The sequence below is a fragment of the Geotrypetes seraphini genome, chromosome 1 (assembly GCF_902459505.1).
Source record: "Geotrypetes seraphini chromosome 1, aGeoSer1.1, whole genome shotgun sequence".
In the NCBI taxonomy this organism is placed as follows: Eukaryota; Metazoa; Chordata; class Amphibia; order Gymnophiona; family Dermophiidae; genus Geotrypetes; species Geotrypetes seraphini.
In genome coordinates this window covers 192,455,405-192,468,331 of record NC_047084.1, presented here as the reverse complement: position 1 = coordinate 192,468,331, position 12,927 = coordinate 192,455,405, and the positions used below count along the sequence as shown (strand labels likewise).

The 12,927-nt window shown below is 39.4% G+C and overlaps 1 protein-coding gene across 5 annotated transcripts in view; it reads right to left on the bottom strand.

Moving 5' to 3' along the window:
- Positions 1–12,927, bottom strand: part of TENM3 (teneurin transmembrane protein 3) — a 2,583,516-nt gene that overhangs the window by 342,226 nt on the left and 2,228,363 nt on the right. For all 5 annotated transcript variants that reach the window (XM_033942956.1, XM_033942961.1, XM_033942964.1 and 2 more), the window contains one exon: positions 5,828–6,042. In XM_033942956.1, coding sequence (XP_033798847.1) covers positions 5,828–6,042 — 215 coding nt within the window. The remainder of the gene's footprint in view (positions 1–5,827; positions 6,043–12,927) is intronic.

Genomic DNA, 12,927 nt, shown 5'->3' with positions numbered 1-12,927 from the left:
AGAGATAGTGAGTTTGGCTGTGATGACGAGTTTGGCTATTATGGGTGAATTGTTACAGGTAAAGAAGGAAATTAATATTTTGGGAGTTTGCTTAGATATGTCGTTGAATATGGGGCAACAAATTTTGAATATGGTTCAAAAGGGTTATGCTCAACTTATCTACTATATAGACTGAAACCTCTCCTGACAACTTATGATTTTACAACGGTGGTACAATTGCTATTTTTGAGTAGGCTAGACTACTGTAATTCATTGTTTTTGGGGTTGGCCAAAGCTAAGCTGAGAGCTTTACAGGTTATGATGAACTCTGCAGCCAGATTGATTAGTGGGATAATGAGAACATCTCACATTACCCTGTATTAAAAGGTCTACACTGGTTACCGATTGAACAGAGGATTCATTTTAAATTATTATCTTTGGTGCATCAAACTTTGTATCAAATGGTACCATATTGGGTCCAGTATCTCTGAGAGATGTACTGACCTGGGAAAACCCTGCGATCAGTTGCTAGTATGAAACTAGTATTTCAGTCAGCTAAGAATATAAGATATGTACGACTGCTGGGATGTTTTTATGGAGTAACTAATCCGGTCAAATAAGATTATGTGTGGAACATTCTATTTAAAAAAAAACTGCTTAAAACTAAGCTATTTGTTGATACTTATTTATGATACAGTATGACAATCATTCCTCTGAAATTGTTTTGCTTTCCCTTAACTGTAGTTGATGAGTACTTGTTGAAAGTATTGTTAAAGGTCATTTTTCTTATGTCATTAGCCATAGGTATGACGATTTTGGATTACTGTGTTTTGGTGTATGTGTATTTTTATGCTTTTATGTATGCTACTTTGGAAAATGCTGAGACTTTTGGCAGTATAAAATTTTTTAAAATAAATAAATAATTTCAGTTATTTAAGTAACGAACCCCCCCCCCTTTTTTTTTTTTTACAAAACCATGCAAGAGGTTTTTAGTGCTGGTTGACATGCTGAACGCTCTGTGCTGTTCCGATGGAAAGTATCATCAGGAAAGAAAACAATTTATACTAGGGCTGCATTTCTATTAAAAATAATTAATCACAATTAACTGTATGATTAAAGAACTAGCATTTCCCTCCTTCCTGCCCCCAGATCCATCATATCTCCCATCCATCCTCTGGTTGTTCTGCATCTCCTTCTACTTCTCCTCTACTCCCAGGTCCATTATCTTTTTTTTTTCCTCCATCACCCCATCTCTCCCTCTCTTCTCTTCCTTCCTCCCATTGTCCAGCATCTCTCCCTCCATCCCCTTTACCTGCAAGGCCATTATCTGTCTTTCTTCCCTCCCATCCTCCCCACCACCCCCATTGTCCAATATCTCTCTCTCTATCCCTCCCCTCTGGGCTAATATTGCTTTCACACTCCCTTCATGCTCCCCCTCCATTCCATTGTCCAGCAAATCTTTCTCCCTCCCTCTCTCTCTTGGTGGGTAACCAGCACCTCTCACTCAGAAAGGAGAAACAGCAGCAAAATTAATCCCCCCCCCTTTTACGAAGCCATGTTAGACCATCAGCCACAGCAGTATTAGCTCCGATGCTCAAAATAATTATATGAGCATTAGAGCTAATACTGCCGTGGCCAGCAATAAAAAAGCCTAATGCAGCTTCATAAAAGGAGCCTTTTATTAGCTACAATTTTTTTTTAAAAATCACAACTAATAAATAACAATCACTGTGTTAACAGCAATTAGTGTGCAGCCTCAGTTTATTTTGACAATCAGAGCCCTCATGCTGTTGCCTCAGAAATCTTTCTTGTCGTAACAATTTGCATAAGTTTTGCCAGAATAGCTTTCTGATGTGCACAATGGATTGAGTATCTGGGGACTGGATTTGTTTCCTGCAATGGCTCTTTGTGACCCTGGGCATGTCACTAAAATTCTCCACTGTCCCAGGTATAAAACTTAGAGTGCAAGACCGCTAGGGACAGAGAAAATACCTGCCTATAATAAAGTTATCGTCTTTGGTTGTACCACAGAAAGGCAATGCATCAAATCCATGACTCCTTCACCCCTTAATGAAACAAAAAGAAGTAAAGAAGAAGTACTAGTGGAAGGAGTAAAATAAAATTATTTATTATAGACAGGACAATAAAAGGAACATTTCCAAATGCCGATGCTTATGATGGTCTGTGTTCTTGCTTAGCTTGGAAAAGAGACGACTGAGGGGAGATATGATTGAAGTCTACAAAATCCTGAGTGGAGTAGAACAGGTACAAGTGGATCGATTTTTCACTCCATCAAAAGTTACAAAGACTAGGGGACACTCGATGAAGTTACAGGGAAATACCTTTAAAACCAATAGGAGAAAATATTTTTTTCACCGAGAGAATAGTTTCATAGTTTATTTAAATTTTGATTAAATGCTTATCCAAAAGGTACAAAGCGTTGTACATAGTAATTTAAAATAGCTGGGAGATGAACATTTTAGATAATTAAACATAAACCATTTTAGATAATAAAACATTTTAGATAATTAAACATAAACCAACAGAACAAACATACTTATGACATGAAAACATTGTGAAAAAAAACTACAATTTCTTAGAAAGAATACATAAAAGGAAAATGCAATAGGGAAGGGAAACAAATTAAATAGTACCGAAGTAAGTATGTATGTAAAAAAATCAGTTATAGGCATCTTTAAAGAGCTCTGGAATGTGTTTACAGAGGTTGTGTAAGAGCGGATAGCATAACTGGTTTTAAGAAAGTTTTGGACCATTTCCTGGAGGAAAAGTCCATAGTCTGTTATTGAGACAGATATGGGGGAAGCCACTGCTTGCCCTGGAACGGTAGTATGGAATGTTGCTACTCTGGTTTTTTTGCCAAGTACTTGTGACCTTGCTGGACCCATTGATCTGATCCAGTAAGGCTATTCTTATCCATTCATTTAATTTTCTAGCCTGTCCTTCTTACCTGGTAATAGTATACAACATATTTTGCTACTATAATTGTTGTTTGCCCCATTTTCCCACCGATTCTACAGTTTTTTTTTCTGCTGATTCTTTCGTAAGAAGTATTTGATTTGTGTTAGTTTTGTACTTTTGCATAACAGGCATTTCTCTGGTTTTTAGGGTTTCTACAGTGTACTTTAGTTTTTGTCCGTATAATTCTCTTCCTTTCCTAAACTCTGAAAAATACAGTTAGAGTTGACGGGATATCTCACAAAGAGACGATTACTCAGTAGACGTCAATCCCAACCAATTTGATGGACTGGTTTCCTATGAATGAGAGAGATGGGTCTGTCATAATTATTTGAATCGGGGCCTAAATTATGTAATTAACATTCAGAATTATTTATTCAGCTCTAATTGTCAGGCTTTGATTAGAAAGATTGCGCAAGGCTGGCTCATCAGCAGAGAATCATGTCTAATAGATAAATACAAATTAAACACATTTATAATTTAGGAAATAAGGGACTATTCCTTGAACATTTGGATAGACTATATGGAGTGTTAACAATCCCATTATCATTAAGGATTCTACAACTCAAGCACATAAAAATGTATTTTATTAAGTGGCTGATACTCTTGATGTCTTTTTTCTTGGGAAATAAACAGCTTTTCCATGCCAATGAAATAACACTCATTTTTTTTCTAATGAAGATAAATTAATTACTTTGTTCCCCCTCATTTAATTTTGCTTTATGCCATCAAAGCCCTTTGTTATTTCTTAAAGTCTCTTTAAATAAACACATTGATCCTCCTGTGGCAATTAAGCTGACATTTTTAGAAAGTGTCACAAAACACTACCAGCGTAGCATTGATTGGTCTTGAATGGGCAGTGATTGTCAATTATTCCTGCCCTGTTTATTCAAGACCTTTCTTTATTATAATGTCTAAACTTCTTCATGTAGGTCACAAACATCTGCTGTTACAAACATGCCTCCCTCTCACACTTTTTAAACAATATCATTAATGACATTTTAAAAGAAATGGCTTGAAACACATCTAAATAGTATGATGAACTGCCTGTATATTTTACGAGAAGCACAAACACACATATAAAGAGAGAGGTATGCATATTTACATTGGGCTGGTAAGTCAAATCACATGACAATGCTCACTTTCTGAAAAAGTATGAAATAATAACAGGAGGAAGAATGAAGGAGGAGAAAATAGAGAAAGTCTGCAACCTAACCCTCCTTTTACAAAAGTGTAGCGCAGTTCTTAGCGCCGGCCACGGCGGTAACAGCTCTTATATTCATAGGAATTCTATGAGCATCAGAGTTCTTACCGCCTTGGCTGGCACAGCTGTGTACTGGAGGGGGGTAAGTCGGGATGCTCATTTTTCTTAGCTTACTTGTAAAAGTTTCAGTCTCTAGGACTTAAATTAGAGAAAAATTCAATATGAGACTTCAGGGTGAGAGGGGACAAAGAAACACTCAGATCATCAAGATAGAATGGTTTTAATAGCAGCAATGAGTAGCACTGACATGACTGTTTCTACATCATCCTATCAGTTGTATGTGTATTGTGCATTTTCTTACACTAATTAATAGATTTTTCAGCAAATTTCTATAAAGAGGGCAGTCCAATGACTTATCCCCTGTTTTACTAAGGTGCGCTATGTGTTTTAGCACAAGCTAAATATACGTGCACACTAACTGCTAATGCGTCCATAGACTAACATGCACGCGTTAGCATTTAGCGTGTGTGGTTAGCGTGCGCTAATATTTAGCGCACACTAAAACGCTAAGCGCACCTTTCAATCATATATAATAAAACCCTAAGCGCGCATGCGCACTCTTACCGGCGTGTTCCCTGATCTGTATGTCCGTGGCCGGCAAGAATGTGCATGCAAGCTTACAACGGCCCTGCACTCACGGTCTGGCTGGCTCCCTTACTAAAGTTTTTCACGGTGGCGGCTCCTCTTGCATCCGGCCCTGTGTCCAAAGCTTCGCCGAAGGCTGGCTCCCATGAAAATGTTATTTTTCTATTTAAAGCCACGGCGGCAGCTTCTCTCAAGAACTGCACCAGCGTCGCACAACATCAGAGACAAGGCTTCCGACGCTGGTGCGCCTCTTGAGAAGCTGCCGCCGTGGTTTTGAACAGAAAAATAACATTTTCATGGGAGCCAGCCTGGCCGGATGCAAGAGGAGACGCCACCGCGAAAAGCTTTAGTAAGAGAGCCCGCCAGACCGCGAGTGTGGGGCCGTTGTAAGCGCGGATCGGTCGAGGAGCCGCCGCTGCCCGCGGCTTTGAAATTTGGCAAGGGAACCAGCCAGAAAAGAAAATACATGCTGCTGCCCGGCTGCACAGGGAATGGGGTGGGGGACTTCTAAAATGTAAGGAGGCCCGGCCTACCAAAAGTCCCAAGGCTGCATGTTTTGCAGGTAAGGGAGAAGGGTTCCTAATGGACAGTGAGGAAGGTACAAGTAAGGGAAAAGGGCTACTGCTGGACAGGGGGAGCAGGGAATGGGGGGGGGGTGACAAGAAAAAGGAGAAGGGCTTCTGCTGGATAGGAGGAACAGGGAATGGGGGGGGGGGTGCTGCTAGACAGGGAGGAGGTTAAAGTAAGGGAAAAGGGCTGCTAGCACCCGTTAATGTAACGTGCAAAAAACTAGTCCTTTTATATGATGACACCATCATAATTGATCATAATGCAAACAAGCCTGCTGATTTTGCAGGCTTAAAATCTCTCAATGATACCAGTTAACTTCATTCTTTATTTACAGTGACTTTACATATTGTTTGTGTGTTAGATCAATAGCAAAATGGTCTGTTTAAAGTAAAACAAATGCAAGCTGGCACATTTCAAATATGAGATCTTGTTTAGAATGAAAGGAACTTTTACCTGGGTATGCGAAGGTGGTAAGCCTTTCCGGCCATATACTCCAATCAATGCATCTTTCTGAAGGGAGATATTGAATTTTAGAAACTGTGGCTGATCAATGAAGAGTTGTGATCTCCAGAAGACTCCGGGGGGAACCTCTTGTATTGCTCTTCGACCGATATCAAACTCCCCAGAATCTATAGTGTTGTTCTCTTGTAAAAAGCCGCCTGATTTTCCTAGAACGAATTATAATTTAAAAAAAAGAGTCAAAATCTAATGGCACATTTTCCATATGAAGCTTCCTTTGAACATGGCAACTATTTAAACAGGTATATTTCAAACAAAACACCAAACTCATATTTTTCTTTGTGTGTTAAAGAGATCACAAAATGCACTGATAAATGCAAAAAAAAACCCACACAAAAACCTACCCTAGCTCAGCTTTTAGAAAACAAATCCTATGACTGCCCTGAGGCAGGAGACTATATTAGAAACTGTTTTAACACACATACTTCATCTTGATCATTAACAATTAACTTGCTAAGTTCACATTCTATTGTTCTTTAAGAAGGATATCTTCACCTTGTTTATTAATAGCTAACCTATACCAGTGGAATGCAAATTTTTAATTAATAACCACAAAACTTACTTCAAACAAATTTTGGTGTACAGTTATTTAAGCTGTGCAAATTTAACAGTTTTATCAAGATATGGAGACTCATTATATATACAGAATGTAGAGACCCAAATTAAGATGTCCAGGTCAGGACGTTCTCAGTTCCAGTGGTACTGCAGGAAAAGCCCTGCAGCATAATTAGCTAGATAAAATTATTTGAAAAATTATTCTCCCTGTATATGTCTTGCATATTAGGATGCATGTTAATGTCTATTTTTTATCTGTGTACTGAAGCATTAGTTGGTGCCTTGGGCCCAGTTTCTATAAACGGTGCCAGTATCGGCAGGCACCTGAAAATGGCCGCCAATCGCATGTCAATCACGCATCGGCGCTATTTATAGCATTGCTGCTGTTTTTAAAATAGGGGCCTTAAATGTAGGCCAGCATATTATAGGCCTACGTTTAAGGTGACTGTTTTGCATCTGCAGAAGCTCCAAGGGTCGCCAAAGAATACTTAAGGCCACTTCCGGCGTAAACCATGCTCACACCGGCATCAGGCATCCTTAGGCATGCCTAGACACTTCCATGGGTGAGTGAATGGTGCCTTCAACATAGGCTCTGTTCACCGCATTGATTTTTTTTTAAAAAAAGCATCCTGATTGGTTAGTTAGATGGCGGTAGGACACCTACTGCCGCTTAAATTCAGGACGCCGTTACTGGAATCCAGGCTTTACTGTACATTTTTAGGGGCATAGTTAATGGGGGTGTTATCATTAAGATTTATTTACTGGGATTTATTAACCGCCTTTAAGAAGAGATTCACCCAAGGCGGTGTACAGCAGGTACAGTTTAACATAAAACTTACAATTTTGCTAATAGCATCACAATGGTAAAATGTTCACATATAAACAAACACAATAATTGAGGTAAACGTGGAAATGGCAACTTTAAATCTACTAAGGGGACTAATATGAAACAGTATAAAAAATATATATACATTTACGGCACTGCAGTTCGATCACATAGCAGAAATTTGATAAATGGCAGTACAATATAAACATTACCATAATAGACAGCATGGGAGAACTTTCAAACAATATAGATATAATAAGATATCACCATAATACCAATGATTAGAGTATTAAAATAACATAGAAATGATGCTAATACTTTTTCTACCTCCAGTTTACTGTGCAAAATGTATTTTACCACCAATCCTAATTTATGCATTAAGACCAGGTAGCTCATATTGATAATTCCCCCCCCTCAAAATTCTAATGAATACAAATGGTTTTACTAAGGTGCGCGAACCGATTAGCACACGCTAATTGATTTAGCATGTGCTAAACGCTAAAGCGTGCATGTTAGTCTATAGACGCGTTAGTGTTTAGTGTGCGTTAATTGGTTAACGCACCTTAGTAAAAGAGGGGTGGGTGTAAGCCAGTTTAGTATGCACACTGTTAGTGACCTTAAGTGAATTAACAGCTATGTTTATGTATACCTAGTGCTCCTTTTACAAAGGTGTGCTAGGGCCTTAACGTGCGCAATAGTGCACATTAAATTCCCGAGCGCGCTAGCCACTACCGCCCCTAGTCTTTGTTAGAAAATTTACTAAATTATGATCCAGCACAAGCTCCTATCCCGTTTAGGAAGGAGCGAGGCCAAATTGGTCGAAGCTGTTGCTCGAAAGGGGGGGGGCGCGAGAAGAAGGGCTAGGATAGAGAGGGCCGAAATAGGGATAGGGGAGGGCCAATGGAGAAGGCCAATCAGGAAAGAGTAGGGGCTGGAAGGGGGGATAGCTTAGCCAGGGCGGAAGGGAGGTCAGCCCTTTTCGGATCGGCAGGCTGAGGAGGCAGACGCGACTTTTTATTTTAGAAAGATATCAATGTGTAAAATATGGTACTTGCATGTATGTGTTGTATACATGTGCAAATAATGATGTCGGAAAGCCACTATTTACAAGTGAAGATCTGTACTACACAGAGACTTCAAGGTAGTGTGGTTTGGGCAGGACTAAAATCAACCTATTTTATAAGGATGCATGAGGAAATTTTTTACAGCAACTCAAAGCCATCCATAGGTTTGCAAGAGTTCTCGTTTCGGCTAGGACTGTACACAAAGGATTACAGGATTAATCCCATGTAGTTTATATCCACTATGAAACCAAGTTGAAAACTGTGAACACACTACTGAATTGGTGGTGAAACACTCACTCATGTAGATTTACAAAATGGGCCTTTACATAAAGACCAAGGAGAACACAGGCTCCCTTCACCCATCCCCCAGCAAAAGGCTTACCAAGCATAAAACTATATGACGAACTGCTAGCCACCGGAGCAGCGAAAATAGACCGCAACCTCTCCAAGCTACTGACCAAGACAACCAACTACAAAACTTTCAGGAAAGAACTGAAAACTATACTTTTCAAAAAATTTGTCAAATGATCTAACTAAAACCTTATAAACCCTTCCCCAGATCCCATCGCTCATGCCAGTCATCAATTCTTGTAAGCTCATTCTATCAACTTTGTAAGCTCCCTGGGAATGCCCTGACCAATTCTTTTTGTAAACTGCCTACAACTGAAAGGTATTGACGGGATAGAAAACACTAATGTAATGAAATATGTAGAAGTGACACCGCTTACGCAGATCCATACGACACCTCTACATGGGAGCTGCCGATTCATGATGTTCATTTTTATCACGTATCTTTGTAAACTGGTTTCTCCTCACTGCACTTTCCAGCACATACTTAGGCGCTCCTTCATGAATATTAGACAAAGCTCTACAATATGTTGGCAGATCCTTTTCTAAAATACTTCCTGACCTGGACATCTCAATTTCAATTTCTATGTGCTACGTAAAATGGGCTCTAAATCTTTGTTTTAGTAGTACACAGCTAATGTGAAAATTCAGCAAAAGAATTTAAACTAAAGCACTCCTATTTAACAGTCAACCCAAGTCAACATAAAGAGACAGAGAGTTTCAGCTATACACAAAATATTCCTTTACCCTCCCCCACCCTCTTTTATCAAGCTTCGCTAGAGGTTTTTAGTGTGGGCCAGCAAGGTAAGTGCTCTGACTTTTATAGGAATTCTATGAGCATCCGCGCTAACCTCTACTGCAGCTTGATAAAAGGGGCCCTTAGACTTTTCATATTAGCTAGCTGAATCATCTAAAGCGAAAAAAGCCGATTTAGGGCTCCTTTTACAAAGGTGCGTTAAGGCTTTAACGCGCGGTGTGCGCTGAATTTCCGCACACACTAGACCTTAATGTCAGCATTGAGCTGGCATTAGTTCTAGAAGTGTAGCGTGGGTTTAGCGTGCGTTAAAATTCTGCATGCGCTAAAAACGCTAGCGCACCTTAGTAAAAGGAGCCCTTAGTCAGCAGGAAAAAAAATAAATAAATACCAGTTTTAGTACTTAGCAGGAGATGGTGGTTTTTGTTTGCTTTTTCCTTTAAGCAAGGCCAATAATCTCTTTAGTAAGCCAGAATGAAAAGGAAACGCAAGCAGGAAAATATCCTAACATTTAAGAATTTAACCAAAAAGCAAAAGGCATTCACACCAAAGAGGGAAAATGTTAAATAAATGTAATAAAGCCATGAGCACATAACCCGATGTGGCCATATTTTACCTGGGATGTCTGCCTTAGTGGTATACAAGATTTCTCAATTATAGTCTTAAGGAAAGCATACATACTGTGATAGGGAAGCATCTGTCACTGGCTCAGAGCCTGGTCTAATCTCAGCTACTAAATGAAAAGTGCCCATTCCTAAGCCAAGGAACCTGACCATTAACTCTGTTCCTAGTTCTAAGGTCAGACAGGCAGGGAAAACCAGAGAGGGAAAGGCAGAGAACATATTTTTTTTGCTGCAATTCCCTATATTTCCTTTTATAAATCCCCCACTAGCTCTCAGGTTAGACCTCAAGTTATACAATCTGAAACAGCAAGGCTTAAGGAAAGGGGTGGGGCTGGAATGCAGAAGTACTCAGAGCACAACTGAAGATTGCACAGGGGGATAAATCAAGCCCAGCAGAGAACTCACAGAAGCCATCAGGAACTGGGAAGGAAGGAAGATCCTCACAGGGCAGGGAGCTTAGGGCTAGAAGCTCAGCTCAGCCTTCACCTGTCACTAAAATCGTCTGTAGTACCTGAAGATTGGAGGGTGGCCAATGTTACACCAATTTTTACAAAGGGTTCCACTGGAGATCTGGGAAATTATAGACCAGCAAGCTTACTTCATTGCCGGGCAAAATGGTGGAAACAATTATAAAAAATAAAATTGTGGAACACGTAGACAAACATGATTTAATGAAATAGAGTCAGCATGGGTTCAGTCGAGGGATATCTTGCCTCACCAATTTACTTGACTTCTTTGAAGGTGTGAATAAACATGTGGATAAAGGTGAGCTGGTTGATGTAGTGTATCTGGATTTTCAGAGACTTCTGAGAAAATTAAAGAGTCATTGGATAGGTGGCAAAGTTCAGTTGTGGATTAGAAATTGATTATCAGATAGAAAACAGCGGGTAGGGTTAAATGGTCATTTTTCTCAATGGAGGAGAGTAAACAGTAGAGTGCAACAGGAATCTGTACTGGGACGGGTTCTATTTAAGTTATTTATAAATGATCTGAAAATTGGAATGAGTGAGATGATTACATTTGTAGATGACACTAAACTGTTCAAAGTTGTTAAAACACATGCAGATTGTGAAAAATTGCAGACAGACTTTAGGATATTGGAAGACTGGGCATGCAAGTGGCTGATGAAATTTAATGTGGACAAATGCAAAGTGATGCACATTGGGAAGAATAACCAAATCACAGTTACCAGATGCTAGGGTCAAACTTGGGGGTTAGCACCCAAGAAAAGAATCTAGGTGTTATCGTAGACAATACGATGAAACCTTCCGCCCAATGTGCGGCAGTGACCAAAAAAGCAAACAGGATGCTAGGAATTATTTTAAAAGGGATTGTTAACAAGACTAAGAATGTTATAATGCCCCTTTATAACTCCATGATGAGACCTCATCTGGAGTATTGCATTCAATCCTGGTCTCCTTATCTGAAGAAAGATATAGCGGTGCTAGAAAAGGCTCAAAGAAGAGCGACCAAGATGATAAAGGGGATGGAACTAGTGTTGTATGAGGAAAGACTAAAAAGATTAGGGCTCCTCAGCTTGGAAAAGAGACGGCTGAGGAGAGATATGATTGAAGTCTACAAATCCTGAGTGAAGTAGAACAAGTGGATCAGTTTTTCACTCCATCAAAAATTACAAAGACTAGGGGGACACTCGATGAAGTTATAGGGAAATACTTTTAAAACCAATGGGAGGAAATTTTTAATCATATTACACCTTTTCTCCATGAACTGCATTGGCTGCTGGTCGAGGCCCGTGTGAAGTTTAAGTTTGGTTGTTTTTGCTTCAAAGTTTCATCTGGTCTTATACCCAATTATCATATATAAGGCAAGGAAATACGATCACGTCACCCCTTTACTCCGTGAAGTCCATTGGTTACCCATATCGCATCGACAATATACCTATAAATTACTCCTACTTGCCTTGAAGTTCAAACTTACTCCCCAGCATTTCTAGACAAATATCTTATCCCTTATGTTTCACCTCGAGCATTATGATCTAACAATCAGAATTTACTAACTATACCATCCATGAAGGAGCTATTTTATGACACTACACACAATACTATATTCTCCATCAAAACCCTCACCCTATGAAACACTCTCCCATTGAACATCAGACTGGAAGAATCTCTGGATAAATTTAAGAGCAAACTAAAAGCTTTCTTATTTAGGGACGCATTTCTGACATGAGAACAGACCATATACTTAATCTACATGTTTAAAGCACAGTAATGAATAAGAACCATTTTTAATAAACATCATCCCCACGTCTTTGTTTTCTCCTTCCCCTCTTACCTCCCTTTTTATTTATTTTATCTCATTGTATTTTTGCACCCTGCTAACCCCGGATCCTCCTGTTTTGGTATGTTCATGTCTTGTCTATTAAACATATTTCTTTTATGAATTGTTTCCCCTTTTCTTTACTTTTATCCTTATTCTCTTTTAAATTTTAATATTGTCAACCATCTAGGTACACGTTGATAGATGGCATATCAAGTACAGAATAAACTTGGAAACTTTATATTTGTTAATTCAAAACACTCTAGACTAGGGATGTCAAAGTCCCTCCTCGAGGGCCACAATCCAGTTGGGTTTTCAGGATTTCCCCAATGAATATGCTTGAGATCTATTTGCATGCACTGCTTTCAATGTATGCTAATAGATCTCATGCATATTCAATGGGGAAATCTTGAAAACCCGACTGGATTGCGGCCCTCGAGGAGGGACTTTGACACCCCTGCTTAGACGTTCCCCTCTATTTGCTTTTCCATCAGTTAAAGGGTGTTCATCTAAAAGATATCATCAACGTCTCTTGTCTTATCAAGCAGCATCTTGGGATAAGGATTTGAATTGTTTAGTTGCAC